The sequence below is a fragment of the Carcharodon carcharias genome, chromosome 9 (genome assembly GCF_017639515.1).
Source record: "Carcharodon carcharias isolate sCarCar2 chromosome 9, sCarCar2.pri, whole genome shotgun sequence".
In the NCBI taxonomy this organism is placed as follows: domain Eukaryota; kingdom Metazoa; phylum Chordata; class Chondrichthyes; order Lamniformes; family Lamnidae; genus Carcharodon; species Carcharodon carcharias.
The window spans coordinates 142,371,770-142,391,841 of record NC_054475.1 but is presented as its reverse complement, the minus strand read 5'-3'; the positions used below and the strand labels follow the sequence as shown (position 1 = coordinate 142,391,841).

The window sequence follows — 20,072 nt, the reverse complement described above, 5'->3', positions numbered from 1 at the left end:
TTCAAATATTTTTCCATTATTCCTTAAAAGATGCAACGCTCTTGGTCTCAGCTGCTTCCGGTGACAAAACATTCAATGGTCCTTCATAAAGAATGGATTTCCTCACTTTTCACACTGTAAAAGGATGTGGGCAATTACATAACACTGAGGAGTTAAACATTCATCACCTTGGTCTCAAATGTCTATAAAGAAACACACAATTAAATTTGCACACTTAATAAAGACTGCTTGTCTTAACTAATCTCTCAGTTTACAACTTAGCCTACATCAAAATCTATTTATATGTTAATCTTTGAGGCATATATAAGATAAATAAAATAGCAACTCAGCATTGCCAACGCCCATAACTCTCAAAAGGGATTCCAAGCAGCCATCCAAGTAAGAGTCTGAAGATCCCGGACTCCTATGACTTCATTTTGGTGTGATGCCTGGAAAGACTTCTGTCTGGAAACTTCATTGGAACTCGGAAGTTGCTGGCAATTCCAAGGGAGTTGTCAAATAGGTGACATCTGTACTCTCGCCATAATATTAAATGTTTTAGTACTTTTCAATCAAAAATTCTAATGATAAAAATGCAAGGGCAAAGCACTCTCCTTCTCAAGTCTATTCTTTCTGTGAGATATGACGGTGCACAAATTAGCTGCGCATTGACCGACACAACAGCGACCACACTTCAATTCAATTTGATTCAATTTTCATTGTCTCTTTGGAGATTCACTGTGGGTACATTTAATGAGCAAACAAAATCACATATAAATGAATAATTATCAAATTATCACAAAAATCTAACTGATTAAAAATATGCTAAAAACGTGCTCAAAAACAATTGATTGTACAATTCAGTTTGATTCGATCTTCATTGTCCCTTTGGAGATTCATTGTGGGTACATTTAATGAGCAAGCAAAATCACATATAAATGAATAATCATCAAATTATCATGAAAATCTGATTAAAAATATGCTAAAAACGTGTTCAAAAGCAACTGCTTGTACAATCTTGGAATGTCTGAGGATGTGAAAGGTGTTAAATTAATGCAAGATCTATTGTTTCTCACTAGCAATATGCACCAAATAGAATCATGCTAGGGACCAAAAGTTCATTTGTTTTATTCAAGACTTACCTGGTTTTCTCCAAGGTTTGTCTTCAAACAAGTCCAAGTCTGCCTCAATCACTGGAATTCCATTAATGCTTCCAGGGGCATCTAGGTCAATGCCTCTGGAATGCAACTTTGCTGTAGCGAGAACAGAAAAGACACATTTATAATGAATACATTTACCACTGTACAAATTTCAAAGTCTTTACACCACAACTAGTTGACTACACATGACAATCACTTCAACAATTTCAAGTACTCATTGCAGTCAAATTAATTTGCATGTACACTAAGTACTACCAATATTAAAAGTACTGCATTGGAACATAATAGGAATCTGATCAGGGCCATGACAATATCACTCACATTAGAAAATTCCTAAACTGGAAAGAGAAAAGCCATCTACTTTCAAGCAGGAGTCAAAATATTTTTAATGGAATGTTTTATTTGACTGAATTTATAAAAATTCTTAACTGAATGGATTAGGTGAGATTTGGAGAATCTCACTTAAGAACATCTCTGTTAAAATCCTCTGTTGCTGTCGATTCTCTACATCCTTTCCCCTCTATTTTATTAGAAACTGTGCAGAAACTGCAGCATAAATTTTCAAAAAACCTTATTAAACACTGCATCGTTGATATACAGTCAATAAAATTCTAATTGCTTCTGCAATAATACTTCTAGTTCATCTTTTATCAATGCGTTTGTCTTAAATGAGGAACTTCCACAAGGTTCATCATTTTATAGCAAATGCAACAGCCTTGTGCAGTTCCAAGCGCACTGGTTAGTCTCTAATATCTCATTCATATAGCTATTAATTCATAGGTAAAGCTGGACAATCTGTGCTGAGTTATTCAACTGTGAGGACATCGATTACTCACTTGCTGCTCCCAATGACCATTGTAAGAGGGGGAAAAACCCTCTTCTTCCTAGTCTGGGGATAGGAAAGCCAACTGCAGTGAACCCATTGACAACACAGCCAGGGTTATGTGACTTAGGACAGACTGGTGAGTGATCTGCAGCGAAAGCTGATGTAGAATTTATAATCGTATTTAGGATTTTACATGTGGCGTCCAACTTAGCTCATTCTGAATCATCCGACATAAACCAATTCAATTTACATTAATTAAAGTCCTGTTCCGTTGCCAGCAGAACGGCGCTACGATATTGGTTGAAGAACTATTTAACACATAACTCCCTTGAGATATTATGGGCTAAAAGGGACACAAAAGCATCACTAACTACTTTATTTCACCACTTTTATGATCACATACGAGCCCACAAAACTAGGAGTGGCCATTCAGTCCCTCGAGTCTACTCTGTCATTCAATAAGATCATTCATGGCCTCAACTCCACACTCCACCAACCCCTGATAGATTCTTAACTTTTGACTCCCTTGTTAGTCACCTACCTCTGCCTTAAAAATATTCAATGAACTGCCTCCACCACTCTTGGGGGAGAGAGTTTCAAAGATTCATGACCCTCAAAGAAAAATTTCTTTTCATCTCCATCTGAAATGGGGGGCTCCTTATTTTTAATCTGCGTCCCCTAGTTTTAGTCTCTCCCACAAGGGGAGTGATCCTTTCAGCATCCGTCCTGTTAATTCCCCTCAGGACCTTATATGCTTCAATAAGATCATCTTTCAATCTTATAAACTCCAATGGATGCAGGCGCAGCCTGTCCAACCTTTCCTCATAGGATGCCACCTCCCACCCACAAGTCCCAGGAATCAGTCAAGTGAACGTTCTCTGAACTGCTTCTGATGCAATTAGATCCTTCCTTAAATGAGATCAAAACTGTACACAATACTCTAGTTGTAGTCTCACTAATGGCCTGTACATTGCCCTGACATGAACATTAGAAAGGGCACAATAAATTGGTTTCAAAAATCACAGAACAACTTTAGGTGTTTTTCACTTTAAGTAGTTTGGTGATGTTAGCCCTTTCCAGCTTATGTGACAACGTAACAGGTAACACAAAATGCAACACATCTGAAATAGGTTTAATGTAATATTGCCTTTCCGAAGAAGAGGTAGCAATTTAAATGAATAGAACTAACTCGGTATGCCTCTTCAATGTATTGATTCCTTCTTTGGTTAATAATTTCAACGAGTCATCAGCAAGAACTAACTCCTTTAAGCACTTGATTTCTTTAAATCAGCTTTAAAGTATTACATTAAGTGATCTATCAATTATCCTCAGTTAAAATCCTAAACTAAAAGTTAAGCATTACAGACAAAGCTTCATTTAACAGTTAAGCTGGTATTATTAAAATTGCCCCAAGGATATTAATAAATTGTTTTTGTTGTTACTAACTTTCTCTCTATTAGTACCTTATATCCATAGTTAACTACAAATTACCAGGGCATGTATTAAAATTTATTGAACTAAGTTACTATATTGTTTGACCAAAAGAAAATTTTCCATCTGACTGGTACCACCTCTTTATCTCTGTGCAGGTTGTTAATGAATGAATACCGAAATTATTTCAGAAACTAATCCTAAAAGGGAATCCTGGAGATTGAACTAGGTCTTTGCTCGTCTGTTTGGCTGAGCACAAAGCCAAGGGGTGCATTAATCCAGGTAGTCCAAAAAAAATAAATGCACCCAATAAGCTCAAGACTCAACAAGTATCCATAGACTATAAAAGGTACATCATATCTCTGGTGTCAAAAGGGGATTTGTCAAACAACAAGGAGGATTGTCCAAAATTTGAAGAACACAGACATATTAAATGAACGGGCTGACTAGTCACAGGTGCATTATTATGTACAGAAGTGTGATGAAATACATTTTATAAAGAAAACAGATTGGATGAATATATTTCATGTAAAGAAGCTGAAAAGTGTGGTGAATAGACACGAGCAGGGAGAATCATATGCATAATTTATTAAAAGTGGAAATTTGATTGATACAACATAGAAAGGTTATCAATTTAAATAAAGGCAGGTAATTTGTATTTGCACAAAGTAACAGTTAGTCCATTAGAGTGCTGTGTGTTCTGGTCAACCCATTTAGAAAGCATATTAAAGTCACATGAAGTGTATGGAATAAATTCTGAACAATGGCCGCAGGGTGGGGAGTGGTGAAAAAAGTTACTGGAGATACCAAAAGACTAACAGAAAGTTTAATTTAACTTTTTATAATTATGAAGAGTTTTGTTAAAGCAAACAGGGAGACACTATTTCTGCTGGCCAGGGGCTCATCAAGTAAGAAAATGGAGACACAGAGATCAGGGGAAATATCCTTACCCTTACGTAGCATGCAAAGCTTTGCCAGAGTGGTCCAGACTAAAATATTGTACATTTTAAGGGAGAAGTAAGTGGATGCACCTTTGAAACAGTGGAGAATACAGAGGGAGGAGAGCAGTGCAATCATTCTCAGATTTCTGATTCCTCCTTCTACGTTGTCAGTTTATTTGATCCAATAGTCTTCTATGCCAGTAAAACTGGTCATGGGTAATCTAATGGGCTAGCAATGAAAATATATGTCTTTTCAATCAAAGTGAACAGCCCTGTTTAATCTAGTAATTTATTAAGTACCACTGAATAATTGCTGGATAAACACCCTCACCGACCTGCAGTAGAACCATAGGGTCGCCCACTCTTCAGATTCAAGTTCACTGGAGTCCCCCTATATAAATTTAAAGTCACCAAATTTAAGGAATTTTGAAAATATACATTTTTAAATAGTACACACACCATATTAGCATCAGCAAGTTCCAGCTAATGATCCAAGTTTGCTTTTTGTCCATCATCCCACCCCACCGTACTGTAAAATATACTTTTGAATGAAAATGACATGTAACATTTTACAGCAGTTTTCCTTAGTTCAAAAAAAATAGGATAGTTAGGATGCACTGCTTTATAAAGACTTGCATTTATAGAGCAAATATCCTAAAGCTTTACAACCAATTAATAAGTTTTGAAGTGTAATCTGTGTCGTAATACAGAAAACCTGCAGCTAGTTTGGGCACAGTAAGATGATAATGGCTAGATAATTTCTTTTATGTGTTGGCTGAGATAAATTTTCTTTTCTTCTTTAGCTTCTCTTCAGCTCTGAAGAAGAGTCATAAGGACTCGAAACATTAATTCTGTCTTTCTCGCCACAGATGCTGTTAGATGAGTTTTTCCAGCATTTTCTGTTTTTGTTATAAATTTTATCTGATCTTCTTCAATATAGTGCTACTGGATCATTTATGCCCATCCGAGGGAACAACGATGCCTCACTGTAATGTCTCATCATGGCACAGGAGAGGTATGTTAGCCTAGATTGTGATCAAATCCCTTGAGGGCAAACAGATTGCAGCTGACTAACTGAGTGAAGACTTGGAATTTGGTGAGGAGGGAGTTCGATGAAAGGGGAAGAGGAGCTGTTCGTTTCCTCTTTCTATTTTTCTCCCCCAAAGAAATTGATTTGAGGTATCTGGTAAGTGGGTGAGTTCTATTCTATCCCTAAGGTTTGAAATAGTGCACAATTTGGTGATAAAATTAATAAAATATATAAGAAAGCAACATAAATACGTGATTAATATAATTAAGTAATTATCTAAAACACATTAAGCGTGGCAGGGCAGATGATGTGTCAAGGCTGCGGCATGTGGGAGCTCCTAGATAACATTGTGATCCAGGGCAAACACATCTGCAGTAAGTGTTTGCGGCTCGAGGAACCTTGGCTCAGAGTCATTGAGCTGGAGGCTGAGCTGCAGACTCTGCGACACATCAGGGAGGGGGAAAGTTACCTGAAGGCTTTATACCAGGAGGCAGTCCACCACTTAGGATAGGGTCTTCTGACTTGGTCACTGGCCAGGATCAGGAGGGTGTGACTGTGAGTGAGCCAGGTCAGAGGACCCAGAGGGCAGAAGTGCAGGAGTGTGAGCCTCTCAAGTTGTTTGGATGACAGTGGGGACTGCAGAGTGGATGAAAAACTAACCATAGCACCATGGTACAGGAAGCCATCCACGTGGGACATGGTGAGGGTGGGGGCAAGGAATATAGCTGTAGTAGAGAACAGTATAGTAAGAGGGATTGACACTGTTTTCTGCAGCAAAGAGCAGGAGTCCAGCTGGTTTTGTTGCCTGCCTGGTGTCAGGGTTTGGGACATCTGCTCAGGGCTGGAGAGGAACTTGCAGTGGGAAGAGGTGAGGTTGTGGTCCATGTAGGTACCAACGACATAGGCAGGATGAGGAAGGAGGCTCTGCATAGTCAGTATGATGAGCTAGGCACCAATTAAGAAGCAGAACCTCAATGGTAATAATTTCTGGATTACGTGAGCCACGTGCAAATTGGCATAAAACAAATAAGATTAGAGAAATGAATGTGTGGCTCAAAGACTGGTTTGGGAGAAGTGGGTTCCAGTTTGTAGGGCACTGGCACCAGTATTGGGGAAAGTGGCATCTGTACCATTGGGACAGTGTACACCTGAACCATGCTGGTCTGGTGTCTTTGTGAGACGCCTAACTAGGGAAGTAGAGGGGGTTTTAAACTGAATAGTGGGGTCAAAGGATCAAATTTGGGAAGATGTGGTAAACCAAAGAGTAGGGACAAGGCAAGAGAAACAGGTATTAATATGGGAATTGATAAACAGACTGTGACAGGAAGGGACAGAGAGTACGAATCTAAGAGTAAGTCACAGATAAAGCTAGATGTTACAAAAATAATAAAGGACAAAACTAAAGCTTCTGTACCTAAACTCACGTAGCATTCAAAACAAGACAGATGAATTGATAGCGCATAGAAATAAGTACGATCTGATAGCCATTATAGAAACATAGCTACAGGATGACACAGATTGGGGCCTGAATATTGAAGAGAACGTGACATTTAGGAAGGACAGGAAGTTAGGAAAAGGTGGGGGGGGGGGGGGGGGGGGGGGCGGTGTCTCTTCAATTAATGATGGTATCATAGAGAGGGGTGACCTAAGTTCAGGAAACCAGAATGTAGAAGCCGTTTGAGTTGGAACAAGGAATATTAAAGTTAAGAAGTCACTTGTGGGAGTGGTGTACAAGCCCCCTAACTGTAACAACACGGTAGGGCAAAGAAGAAGAGATAATGGAAACTTGCCAGAAAAGCAATAATCATGAGGGATTTTAATCCACATATAGACTGGAAATATCAGATAGGCAAAGATGAGGAGTTCATAGAATGTTCTCGGGATAGTTTCTTAGAACAGCACGTTCTGGCGCCAACCAGCGAGCAGGCTATACTAACTATTGAGCAACAAGATAGGATTAATTGGTAATCTCATTATGAAGGCACCCCTAGGTAGCAGTAATTATAATAATTGAATTTTACACTCATTTTGAAGGAGAAAGGAGTGCATCCAAGATTAGTATTTTGAACTTAAATAAAGGCTATTGTGAGGGCATGAAAACAGAGCTAGCTAAAGTGAACTGCAAATGAGGTTAAGAGATATACATTATACATTAATGATCTAAATGAAGGAACTGAGGGCATCCTGGCTAAGTTTGCAGATGATACAAAGATAGGTGGAGGGACAGGTACTATTGAGGAGGCAGGGAGGCTGCAGAAGGATTTGGACAGGTTAGGAGAATGGGCAAAGAAGTGGCAGATGGAATACAACGTGAGGAAGTGTGAGGTCATGCACTTTGATAGAAAGAATAGAGGCATAGACTATTTTCTAAATGAGGAGAGAATTCAGAAATCTGGAGTGCAAGGGGACTTGGGAGTCCTAGTCCAGGATTCTCTTAAGGTTAACTTGCAGGTTGAGTCGGGAGTTAGGAAAGCAAATGCAGTGTTGGCATTTATTTCAAGAGGACTAGAATATAAAAGCAGGGATGTGCTGCTGAGGCTTTATAAGACTCTGGTCAGACCACATTTAGAATATTGTGAGCAACTTTGGGTCCCGTATCTCAGGAAGGATGTGCTGGCCCTGGAGAGGGTCCAGAGGAGGCTCACAAGAATGATCCCAGGAATGAAAGGCTTAACATATGAGGAACGTTTGAGGACTCTGGGTCTATACTCGATGGAGTTTAGAAGGATGAGGGGGGATCTGATTGAAACTTACAGAATGCTGAAAGGCCTGGATAGAGTGGACGTGGGGAAGATGTTTCCATTAGTAGGAGAGGCTAGGACCTGAGGGCACAGCCTCAGAGTAAAGGGAAGACCTTTTAGAACAGAGATGAGGAGAAACTTCTTTAGCCAGAGTGGTGATTCTATGGAATTCATTGCCACAGAAGGCTGTGGAGGCCAGGTCATTGAGTGTACTTAAGACCGAAATAGATAGGTTCTTGATTGGTAAGAGGATCAAAGGTTACGGGGAGAAGGCAGGAGAATGGGGTTGAGAAACTTATCCGCCATGATTGAATGGTGGAGCAGACTCGATGGGCCGAATGGCCTAATTTCTGCTCCTGTGTCTTATGGTCTTATATGTCAGAAGTTCTATATATAGAAGTTCAGTGGCACCCATTTAAAGGGATATTTCAGAATACAGAAAATATGTACATTGCAATGAGGGAGAAAAATTCCAATGGGACAAAGATGAGTGGCAGGTCAGAAGATTGGAAAGAGTATAAAGAACAGCAAAGAATGACAAGAAGATTAATAAGGAGGGAAAAATTAGAGTATGAGAGAAAGCCAGCTAGAAATATAAAGATGGATGGTAAGAGTTTCTATAGATACATAAATATGAGTTAACAAAGTAGCATTGGTTTTATAGAGAGTGCAACTGGGGAATTGATAATGGAAAGGAGGGAGATGGTGGATGAATTAAACAGGTATTTTGCTTTGGTCTTCACTATAGAGGACACAAGTAACATCCCAGAAATAGCTGTAAATCAGGAAATGGAAGGGAGGAAGGAACTTGGGAAAATTACAAGCACCAGGGAAGTGGTATTGCGCAAATTGTTGCAGCTGCGGGCTGACCAAACCCCAGGTCCCGATGGACTTCACTCTAAGGTCTTGAATGAAGTGGCTAGTCAGGTAGTTGATCCCTTGTTTTTAATTTTCCAAAATTCCCTAGATAAGGGAAAGGTTTCATTAGATGGGAAAATAGCAAATATAGCTCCTTTATTCAAAAAAGGGAGGGAGACAGAAAGCAAGATGCTACAGGCCTGTTAGCCCAACATCTGCCATAGGGAAAATGTTAGAAGCTATTATTAAAGATGTTATAGCAGGGAACTTAGAAAAAAAATCAAAGCAATCAGGCAGAATTAACATGGTTTTGTAAAAGGAAAATCATGTTTAACCAATTTATTGGAGTTTTTTGAAGGAGTCACATGTGCTGTGGGTAAAAAGGAACCGGTGGAGGTACTGTACTTAGATTTCCAGAAGAAAGAAAATAAAAGTGCATGGTGTCGGGGGTAACAGATTGGCATGGATAGAAGATTGGCTAGCTAACAGGGAGGAGAGTTGGCATAAATGGGTCTTTTTTCTAGTTGGCAGGATGTGACGAGTGGTGTGCCACAGGGATCAGTGCTGGGACCTCAACTTTTTACAATTTATATAAATGACTAGGATGAAGGGACCGGAGGAATGGTTGCTAAATTTGCTGGCAACGCAAAGATATGTAGGAAAGTAAATTTTGAACAGGGCATAAGGAGGCCACAAAGTGACAGAGATAGGCTAGGTGAGTGGCAAAGATATGGCAAATTGAGTACAATGTACGCAAATGTGAAATTGTTCATTTTGGCAGACAGAATAAAAAAGCTTTTTATGCAAATGTGAGAGATTGCAGAGCTCAGGGATTCAGAGGGATCTGGATGTCATAGTGCATGAATCACAGAAGGTTAGTATGAGGTACAGCAGGTAATTAAGAAAGCTAATAGAATGTTATCATTTATTGTGAGGTGGAATTGATTACTAAAGTAGGGAGGTTATGCTTCACTTGTACAGGGCATTGGTGAGACTGCATCTGGAGTACTGAGTACAGTACTATTCTCCTTATTTAAAGAAAGATGTAAATGCATTTGAAGCAGTTCAGAGAAGGTTTACTAGACTAATACCAGGAATGAGAGGGTTGTGTTATGAGGAAAGGCTGGACAGCTTGGACTTGTATCCAATGGAACTTAGAAGAGTAAAAGGCGACGTAATTGAAACCTTTAAGATACCAAGGGATCTTGACAGGGTGGATGTGGAGAGGATGTTTCCTCTTGTGGGAGAATCTAGAACTAGGGGTCACTGTTTTAAAATAAGGGGTCACCCATTTAAGACGGAGATGAGGAGAATTTTTTTCTCTCAGAGGATTGAGAGTCTTTGGAACTCCCTTCCTCAAAAGGCGGTGGAAGTAGAGTCTTTGAGTATTTTTAAAGCAGAGCTAGATAGATTCTTGGTAAGCAAGAGGGTGAAAAGTTATCAGGCATTGATGGGAATGTGGAGTTAAAGTTACAATCATTTAATACAGAGATGAGGAGAAACTCTCAGAGGGTTCAGTGTCTTTGGAGCTCTTCCTCAAAAGGCGGTGGAAGCAGAGTCTTTGAATTTTTTTAAAGGCAGAGCTAGGTAGATTCTTGATTAACAAGGGGGTGAAAGGTTATCAGGAGAGGGATAGGCAGGAATGTGGGGTTGAGGTCACAATCAGATCAGCCATGATCTTATTGATTGGCAGAGCAGGGTTGAGGGGCCGAGTGGCCTACTCCTGCTCCTAATTCGTATGTTCATAAGTTGATATGCATGGGACCTGAACCCACGCCTCTGACTTATTGGCAAGAGTGCTACCACTGAGCCATGCTGACAACTATCTTTGTACAGGCAAAGAGAATGGATCTGGGGGGGGGGGGGGGGGTGGGTGTAGTTTATACTGAAATATTAATCTGTCTTTTCCCTTTGAGGATGCTGTCTGGTCCATGGATTGTCAGCATTTTCCATTGTTATAACATAATTATGACATAAAATGAGATCAAGATATACCAAGAAAAAAACCCACGGCAAACAACTAATGATTCAAGAAAATGGGTAATCCTGTGAATTTAACCAACTTAAACCTAAATCACAAATATTCCTCAGTTCACAAGTCAATCCATGATGTTAAAGTCAGGGCTTTCAGCAAATGTGTTGTTTAACAAAGTGCAAAAAAAAAATCCATATCCCTGCAGTATTAGTCCCCACAAATATTTCAAAGGCCAAATATTGCAGATGCTGGGGATCTGAAATAAAAACAAAAAAAATGCTGGAAATACTCAGCATGTTGGACAGCATCTGTGGAGAAAGAAACAATAAACGTTTCAGGATGATGACTTTTGGGCCAACAACCTGAAATGTCCACAAATGCTGTCTCCCCTATTCATACTTGTTTAACATAGTTCTTTTGCAAAAGTAGAGATGCAGAATCGCAGGAAGATTATGCTTGAAAAATTGCAACAAACATTAAAAAAAACATGTGTACTAATGTAGAAGGAAGTGGTTGCCATAGTGGAAATGAAATTGACCCCACACCTTTGGACCTTAATAAATTATTATATAAGTTAAAGGTTGAAAATCTCTCAAAAATAACTGCTAGTACAATAAACAACAATTTTGCTTTCTGGCAATGCTTTTTTTTTTGCATAAAGGCAACAGGCTGATGAAAGGTTGGTCATTTACGCCATGACATATGTAAAATAGTATGTTGGGAATGAAGTCATTTGCAACATAGGAGTTTCTATTCAGTAACGATACTGGTCTGAATTAGCAGAGAAAAATCAAGATATTACATAATTTGTGCATTTCTGACCTGGGGTACAAAGGCAAGAAACAAAGATGATTCTGGGTTATTATGAATCTAAATCACAAAATCCTAAAGGAAGCTAGTTCAGTTTCTTTGGAAAGCTGGCAAATTTGAGATGGTCTAATTGCAGTTTTCAAAGCATGAAAGGAATTGACAAAAATTGATCCTTGCAAACTATTAACTGTCAAGAATTCAAAAGCACAAAAGTTGAAAAGTTAATGCCAGCAACAAGACTTGAAGATGGATGGAACTTGCTTCTTTATATTAAAGGTAATAGACTTGAGAAATAGGTTATCAGGAAATCTCACTGAAGCAAGCAATATTAATTCAGGCTGCAATTAGATGTGCTTCTGAAGACAGATTTGAGAGATATAATAAGAATGCTGATAAAAATAAGTCTAATGGCCTTTCCTTGTTCTTAAAATGTTTGTTTTATTCTACAAACTTCAATACAATAAAGCAACTTAATAATTGAAGTTTTAGAAATACACCAATTCACTTACATATATTGTGGCGCACCAGTTTTAATGTTGCCGATGGTGACCTTTACATCATCGTCATCACTGTCACTGTCACTGTCATCATCATCACCATTCTGTGAAGCCTAAAATACAAAGTCAACTCTTCTCAACCAATCAACACACTAACAACATACTAAACTTTTAAAGTACCCTGTATCCGCTTTGATACTAGTCAGGATGATGACATCTTGATTAAATCTCTTCTTGGGGGCTCTTATGACACGTTAGCTCAATACGCAAGAGACAGATGTGGCCATACGTGCACTTTATTCATTCATGGGATGTAGGCATTACTGGCAAGACTAGCATTTATTGCCCATTCCTAAATGTCTTCATGAAGGTGGTGGTGAGTTGCCTTTTTGAAGCATTGCAGTCTTTGTGGTGAAGATACATCCAGAGTACTGTTTGGGAGGGAATTCCAAGAGGAGAATTTTCTCCCCGTCAGGGGGGTTGGGCAGGAGTGGGCACGGTGGGCGCAAAGCCGATTGCCGCCCATGATCAGCTGCGCGCTGCCATTGTGAGCGGGCCAATTAAGGCGCTGTGCGCTCCCTGTGCGGGCGGGGGGAGTAGGCTAAGTCGGGGCTGTGCTCTTTCACGCGCGCAGAAATCTCCAAGGCACAGAGCTGGCTCAGGGAGATTATTTTGATGTTTGAAAATTTTAATGAAGGCAAAAAAATTTTTTTAACACGTCCCCTCACGTGACAGTGTCACATGAGCTGGGACGTGTCAATTAATTTTATTAGAAATTTTTATTAAATGTTAAAAGCCTTCATGAAACCTCATCCCGCTCAAGAATGAGGTTTCATAATAAATGCGAAGGCCGCCTGGGCTGTTCGCCTGCCCGCCAACCTTAAGGTTGGACGGGCAGCTCAGTTAATTAGTTTAATTACTATTTAAATGGCCTTAATAGGCCTTTGACAGTTTGGCAGGCGTGCAGCCGACTCTGGTGTGCGCCCACCGAACTCATGATCTGAATGATGCACGGTGCCATCGGGATGCACGCCCAACGTCACCATGCGTCATTTTACGCGTCAGCGAGCGGGCCCTGTCCCCACTCACCGACCCGAAGATTCTGGCACAGGATACGGATATAATGGCACTGAAAGAACACCAATATTTTCCAAGTCAGGGTGATGTATGATTTGGAGTGGAACTTCCTGCTGCTTGCATTCCCATTAGCCTGCTGCTCTTGTTCTTCTCAGTGGTACAAGTTAGGGGTTTGGAAGGTGATGTTGAAGGACCCTTGGTGAGTTGCTGCAGTGCATCTTGTAGATGGTGCACATCACTGTCACTGTGTGCCAGTAGTGGAGGGATTGAACGGTTAAGATGGTGGGTGAGGTGCCAATCAAACAGGCTGTTTTGTCCTGGCACAAACAAACTCAAAGTTTGTTGTTGTTGAGTGGTTGCAAGTTCCTTTCCCAAGGTACTACAGAGTTAGTTTCTTGGACTTTATTAACCTTGTCCCAACCTACTTAAGTATGTTAGCACACTGGCAACTAATCTGGGCTATGGCTTAAACTAATGTGATAAAATGTCTCTTTGTGGAAAGATCTTCCATGAATAAAGGCCAATGTTGTTTCAAACCAGTTCTCTGCTGGCATGAGTCACAATTCAGCTGCTTGTAATTTGGCAGTCTGAGTGGGAGTGTTCTCAAGGATGACTGGGGTAGAAAATGGAAACAATTCAGGTGACAGCAAGGTGTGCTCTTCTGAGATGCGACTTAAGGCATGTTGTTAAGGAACAATGAAAGAAACTTTATTCTGGCATTTTTAGAAACAGATAACGTTCTATTTCTGAGAGACATCACTTACTCTTGCCGGTCACATTTATGATAAATTCAAAATCCTTGTTTTAAGGGTTTGTTCAAAGAACCAAGAAAACACTGAATCCAATCCTCATTTATTTGAACAAGACCACTGGATACTTGATATCGATCATTGCTGACAATTTTCCCAGCCTACCCCAGCTGTGGCTACTGCTGCCCTAGCTGAGATCAGTTGATTCAGCATAAGCAGAAATGACGCTACACCAGAGCCATTAAGCTATAGACTGGGGAGTTCCAATATATTCTAAACAATAATTGCCCCCCCAAAAAATAAGCAAACATTCCTCCTCTTTCTTTCACTCAGTTATTTTTGCACTTCCCATTTAAGACACTGGTGGAATTTAATAGTCATGCTGGTAGGCCTATCCACCGGCTGGAGAGCCGGTAGCAACCCGGCCATGGTCACTTCTGGGAGTCTCATTGGGATTAAGTCCCAATTAGGCAGCCTGTTGGACATCCTGGTTCCACAAGGAGCAATTTCCCAGCAGGCTTCCTGGTGCACAGTGGATATGCTGTGAGAGCTGCCAGCCAATAAGAGGCTGGCAGTTCTCCAATATCAGCAGCACAACCAGGAACAATGGCCAATGCTGGCACTCCAGTGGAGTCTATCAGAAGGATGACCAAGCTGAAGCCCCTGGGCCAAAGGCAGGACTGCTAGGACCAGTTAGTAAGGCCCTGGCAGGTGTGGGGTGGAGGGAAGGGGGGAATGGTTGTCGTCAAGGGTAGGGGGTTGGCTTCCAGAGGGTCCCTCTGTTGGGCTGAGGATGCCCAAGAAGAAAAGACCCCCCACGACCCTCCTCCCCCCAATGACCAGGTTGCAGGTTTTCCATATGGAGTGGTTCGCAGTAGGATGAGGCCATTAAGTGACCATTTTGGAACCTTAATTGGCTTCCAGGTAGGAAAGCCATCCTCTACCCTTCCCCCACTGGCCTTAATTGGGGGAAGATTCTGGAAGCGGACGACAGGATGTCCACCCTGCATCCCGCCTCCCTGCAGGGAGCATTGAATTCTGCCCACTGTTTTCTCCTCCTCACCTAGATCAATTATTAAGTGTCTGCTGATTCTATGTGATATCTATTCAGTAGAAAAGTTTTCCCTACAAGAATGATTTTGCTGTCCTATATCAATTTGAATGATAAAATAACATGGGAGTTTAATGCATGGGGATTTGTGTCCTGGACTGGATATTCTACATCTTTTAGACTTCTTCAAGTGCTCTGTAGGTGGATCAAGCAAACACTGGAGACGAAGCTGCTCACAAATCATTAAGCTGCTTTATTTCACAGCAAGCGAATATACAGAGCAACAGTTATGATCAGATTCATTTAGCTCAATTTGTACAATTTATCTTTGTGTAATCGTCCAAAAATAATCAGCACACTATACTGCCACATACAGGTCACCTCCTGCAGTCTAATTTCCCCACAACCTTTTGTTAGCTGACCCGCAGCACTTCATGTCAAAAACCAAAGCTTGACAGCCCATGTCTGTGCATTTTATCATTCAGTGTTTAAAGCCAGAAAGAGAGAAATTGGCTATGTATGCTGATGGCCAGAGTGTGCACAGATAAGAAGGTGAAAAACAGCACTCTCTGGTCATTAGCATACACGGCCCTCGTCCTTCAACTTTACAACCTCCTAAGAGTAAAGTGGAGAAAATGTCTTACCTATGTAGCCTGCAATAAGCAGCACCCCCCAAGTACAGTACAATCCTAATGAACTAATCCTACTACTCCCTCAGAAGCATATTCTGATTAATTTTTAAATCAATTACATAGAACTTGCAGAACGCCACATTTAAAACATTTCATTCTTTTTGTCTGAAACTTCACTCGATTAAATACAAAACAGCAAACTAATGCTGGGAACACCATTCTGAAACTTACACCTTCAGCCATTTCCAAGTTGCTGACTTTGAATTCTTGCGATGTCTCCTGCAGCGGTTTTAAAGAATCTTCTCCCCTGCACAAAGCAAGTAACCAAGTTACATCAAAACAAAACACAAGATGAACCTATTTGCCAAACTTGATAGGTAATTTCAATAACTGCAGTATTCTCGAGAGGAGGGCTTAGATAACCTGCATTCTTTCTTCTACAATTACTATTAATGCATTAATCTTTTAAAACACCAACCTTCTCCACTCTGAGGGTACTAAAACATGGCAACCATAGTTGCATAGGAACTGGCAGTAACTTCAGTATTCTATTCAAATGGCCACTCTTATCTGTTAACTTGGACAATGTGCACCAATAGGTCTTTTGACCACAGTTCTTGATTATGATTCCCAAATCTTCAGTTCAAAATGATGAATTCTCTGTAATTAGTGCTCTTTCATAAAGATATCCCAAGCTAGCATAACTCTAAAGGGAAACCAAAAAACAGATATTTCCCATTAAATTTTGGGTGCAGTCTGTAATGGCACAGTTATGGTATTTACATCCAAATTGAAATCTTTTTGGGATGAAAGAAACTAAACATTTTTTGGTAATTAGCAAACTTTCTTTAAATTAGAATGAGAGAATACCAAGAGCAAAGAAAGTAACCTATCATATTTTGGGGCCCATGGGACGGTAGTAAAGAACACAAAAAAATTCTAATTGGAAAGGAAGAAATTTTATGATTCAATTGTCTGTTTATTTAATAAGTTTCACCAATATAATTTCAATAGTTACAGAAAGCAATTCTATATATTTGGTAGTCTGCATTCACTACATTTGTCACTTTTAATTACACATGGTCTTGACGAATGGTTTTGCACAATCTGAGCTCAATGATTACAGTGGTGAGGTAAGGTGAACTAGAAGTAAGTAAGCAATATTAGAATGCAATCTCGCATTAGTTTTTAAATGCAGGATCCCAAAAATTAAAAGCAGAAATCAGTGCGCATTGTCAAGACTGGTTTTCAAATCATAATAATTTCAGCAGTTTACTTATAGATGGAAAATATCATAAATCATAATGTTTCCAGAATTTAAAGATTGGACAAGAGAACCTCCATGAGATCATGCCAGTCAATGGTTGAGACCACATGTATCACAGGTATTAAAAATTAGTGCTGGAATTCCCAGAGAGAATGCAGATTTGCAAAGCTAATTTGCAAAGCCAACTCCGCAAATAAAAAAAGTTATAACAAAAAAATTACACAAGTGGAAATTCCATTCCTCTAATGTTGTAATCACATCTGAAAAGCCAAATTAAATATAAGAACCCCAACATATGTGCAGAAATAGGAGGAGGCTAACACAGTTTACAAAGAACCATTTCTCTAAAAGCGCTAAAAGAACAAAAGACCAAACCTGCAGGCATGAGTGCCCTGATGGTGTATTCTGCTGGTACGTACAAGGTAGGTGAATAAGGAACAGCACTAGAATTTCTGATGAAATAGGAAAGGAATTCAAACTACCTAGGCAGTATACTGCACATTAAAATCCTGATTCTTACCCATCAACCAATGCCACCTCCTCTTGTTTACCAGGGTTTTCATCTATAAACAAAACAGTAATACTGTTATTTGTGGTTTCAACAGAAAAGTAATCATTTCAAATTTAATGATCTGGAAAAATAGCTAACACTTGAACCTTTAGAGGAAAATCTGATGGGCTGGTTATACCATCACTATTGCACTGAAGCAAAGCAACTTTGCATGTACAAAACAATAAAACTTGAAGTATATCATGGGAGTCAAATTGGCAATTCAATTCCTGACCATACAAAAAGAATGAAATGCAAGCCTACTTCTAGAAGGTAACACTTCACTGCTTGAGCATTGTACTGGTGTTACCTTGTGCAAGGTGAAGGGTAAAATGTTCCTGTAAATGACCTAAGCATTTTTGGCAAAATAGCATAATGGCAACATGGAGGCATCCTTATTTAAAAAGGCATTTAGTTAAGGCAAAATAATGGATTTTTTTTTTAAACAAAAGTCATTATTCTGCTCCAAAACCCATATTAATTCCTTGGTCACTCATGCACAGTGCCTCAAGAAACTGTTAGGCTTCTCAGTGTGTGCACAGAAATTATGGTTTTCAACAGTGGTGGAGCCTACAGTTGACTCAGCTGTGAATGAATTTAACAGCCACTTGCCAATAGAAACACTGAATAACTTATTAATGGTAAAATGCAGCACCAGAATGATACTAACATCAACATTGCATTATTATAGCATCGTTACCATAGTAAAACATCCCATGGCACTTCACAGAAGCATTTATCAAACATAAGTTTAACAGAAAACCACATATTAGGGCAGATGACCAAAAAGCTAGGTCAGAAGTAAGTTTTAAATAGTGTCTTAAAAGGAGGGGTTTAAAGGAGGGAATTCCAGAGATTAGGGTGTTGGAAGCTGAAAGCATGGCTGCCAATGGTGGGGCAATTAAAATTAGGGATGCACAAGAGGTCAAACTTAAGAGGGGCACACAGGTCTCAGAGGGTTGTGAGGTTACAGGAGACTAAAGATTTAAGGAGGGAAGAGGCAATGGAGGGATTTGAAAACAAGGGTGAGAGTCTTAAAATTAAAGTGTTGCTTAACTAGAAGCTCATATGGGTCAACAAGCACAGTGGTGATGGGTGAACCAAACAGGATGACCAGGGAGAGGGATGGAGTCACTGGCTAAGGAACGGAGTTTGGAGCGAGGACTAAAGTCTTCACAATATTTAGTTGAAGGAAATTTCTGCTCATCAAGTACTGGATGGTGGATAAGCAGCATAATAATTTAGAGACAGTGAAAGAGTTAAGAGCAGTGGTAATGAGATAGCTGGGTGTAGCCAGCATACATTAAGAAACTGACTGTTTTCTGGAGTCATTGTCAAAAGCAGCATGTGGATGAGAAGTAGGAGGCAGCCAAGGATAGGTCATTGAGGGATGCTAGAGGCAATGTTGTAATAGAGAGAAGTCATTGTAGGCCTGGCTACAACTGGATAGATAAGAATGGAACAAGGCAAGTGCAGTCTCATCTAACCTGGAGGCATTGGAGGAAGATTGTGTGGTCAATCATGTCAAAGGTTGCAAACAGATCGAGAAAGACAAAAGGGGAAAGTTTACCTTTGTGAGTCACACAAGATGTCACTTGGTGGCTTTAAGAAGATCAGTTTTGGTGATAGATGGTGGAAACCTGCTTAAAGGAATTCAAAGATGAAGTTCCAGATAAAATAGATTGGATTTGGGAGGTGACAACGCTTTCAAGAACTTGAGAGGAAAGGGAGGTTGGAGATAGGACTGCAGGTATGGCGAGGTCAACATTTGTTTTGGCTTTGGCAGCAGATGTGTAGAAGAAGAGAACAGTACCTGAAGAGAGAGAATCTAGGTGGTCAGCTGTTTAGTGGGGAGTAGAGTGGTGGGAGCAATTGCTGGGTCTCATGGACAAGATGAGCTTGGAGAGGATAGCTATATAAATTAGAGAAAGATGCAACTTCAAAGTTAGGGCATGGATGAACCTTAGCGGAATTTGGCTTAACACCTCTCCAGTGTCATCCAGATAGTTCAGACTGCACTTACCTGGTTCCATTCTTATCTAGGCAACTGTAACCAGAAAAATCACCCAAATGACTTTCGCTTCCCACTCCCACATCGTTACCTTTGGTATCCCCCAAAGGTCAGAGCTTGATAGTGCTTTATATGGTTCAGACAGATCTAGTCGTGAATGGCTAAATCAGTTATCCACCATATCTTTTCAAATCTGCAGCTTTTGCACTTTAGGCTGTAGAGATGAGGGCCATACCAAGAGGAATGGCAAGGTGAAAGAGAGTAATGGTTTTGATGGGGATTAGGACATTAAAGGCGGAGGTGTCACTGTGGTTAAGCAGATCAGTAGCTGCAGAAATGTTGTGAATGCAGGGCGAAAAACTTGTCAGTTGGGATTTTGAAAATGTAGTTGTATGTGAAATGGAAGAGGTTTTTTGAGAGAAAGTTTTTATGATACCTGGGTGGGTGGTAGAGGATGAGGATTTTAAATGAGATTAGAGGGTTGAAG

General features: G+C 40.1%; 1 protein-coding gene across 4 annotated transcripts in view; it reads right to left on the bottom strand.

The window, feature by feature from the left end:
* LOC121282142 (pre-mRNA 3'-end-processing factor FIP1-like) overlaps positions 1-20,072 on the bottom strand; it is a 63,794-nt gene that overhangs the window by 30,114 nt on the left and 13,608 nt on the right. For all 4 annotated transcript variants that reach the window (XM_041195650.1, XM_041195652.1, XM_041195649.1 and 1 more), the window contains exons 2-6: positions 17,545-17,587; positions 15,989-16,064; positions 12,261-12,361; positions 4,673-4,728; positions 1,122-1,232 (exon numbers count right to left, since the gene is read on the bottom strand). In XM_041195650.1, coding sequence (XP_041051584.1) covers positions 1,122-1,232; positions 4,673-4,728; positions 12,261-12,361; positions 15,989-16,064; positions 17,545-17,587 — 387 coding nt within the window. The remainder of the gene's footprint in view (positions 1-1,121; positions 1,233-4,672; positions 4,729-12,260; positions 12,362-15,988; positions 16,065-17,544; positions 17,588-20,072) is intronic.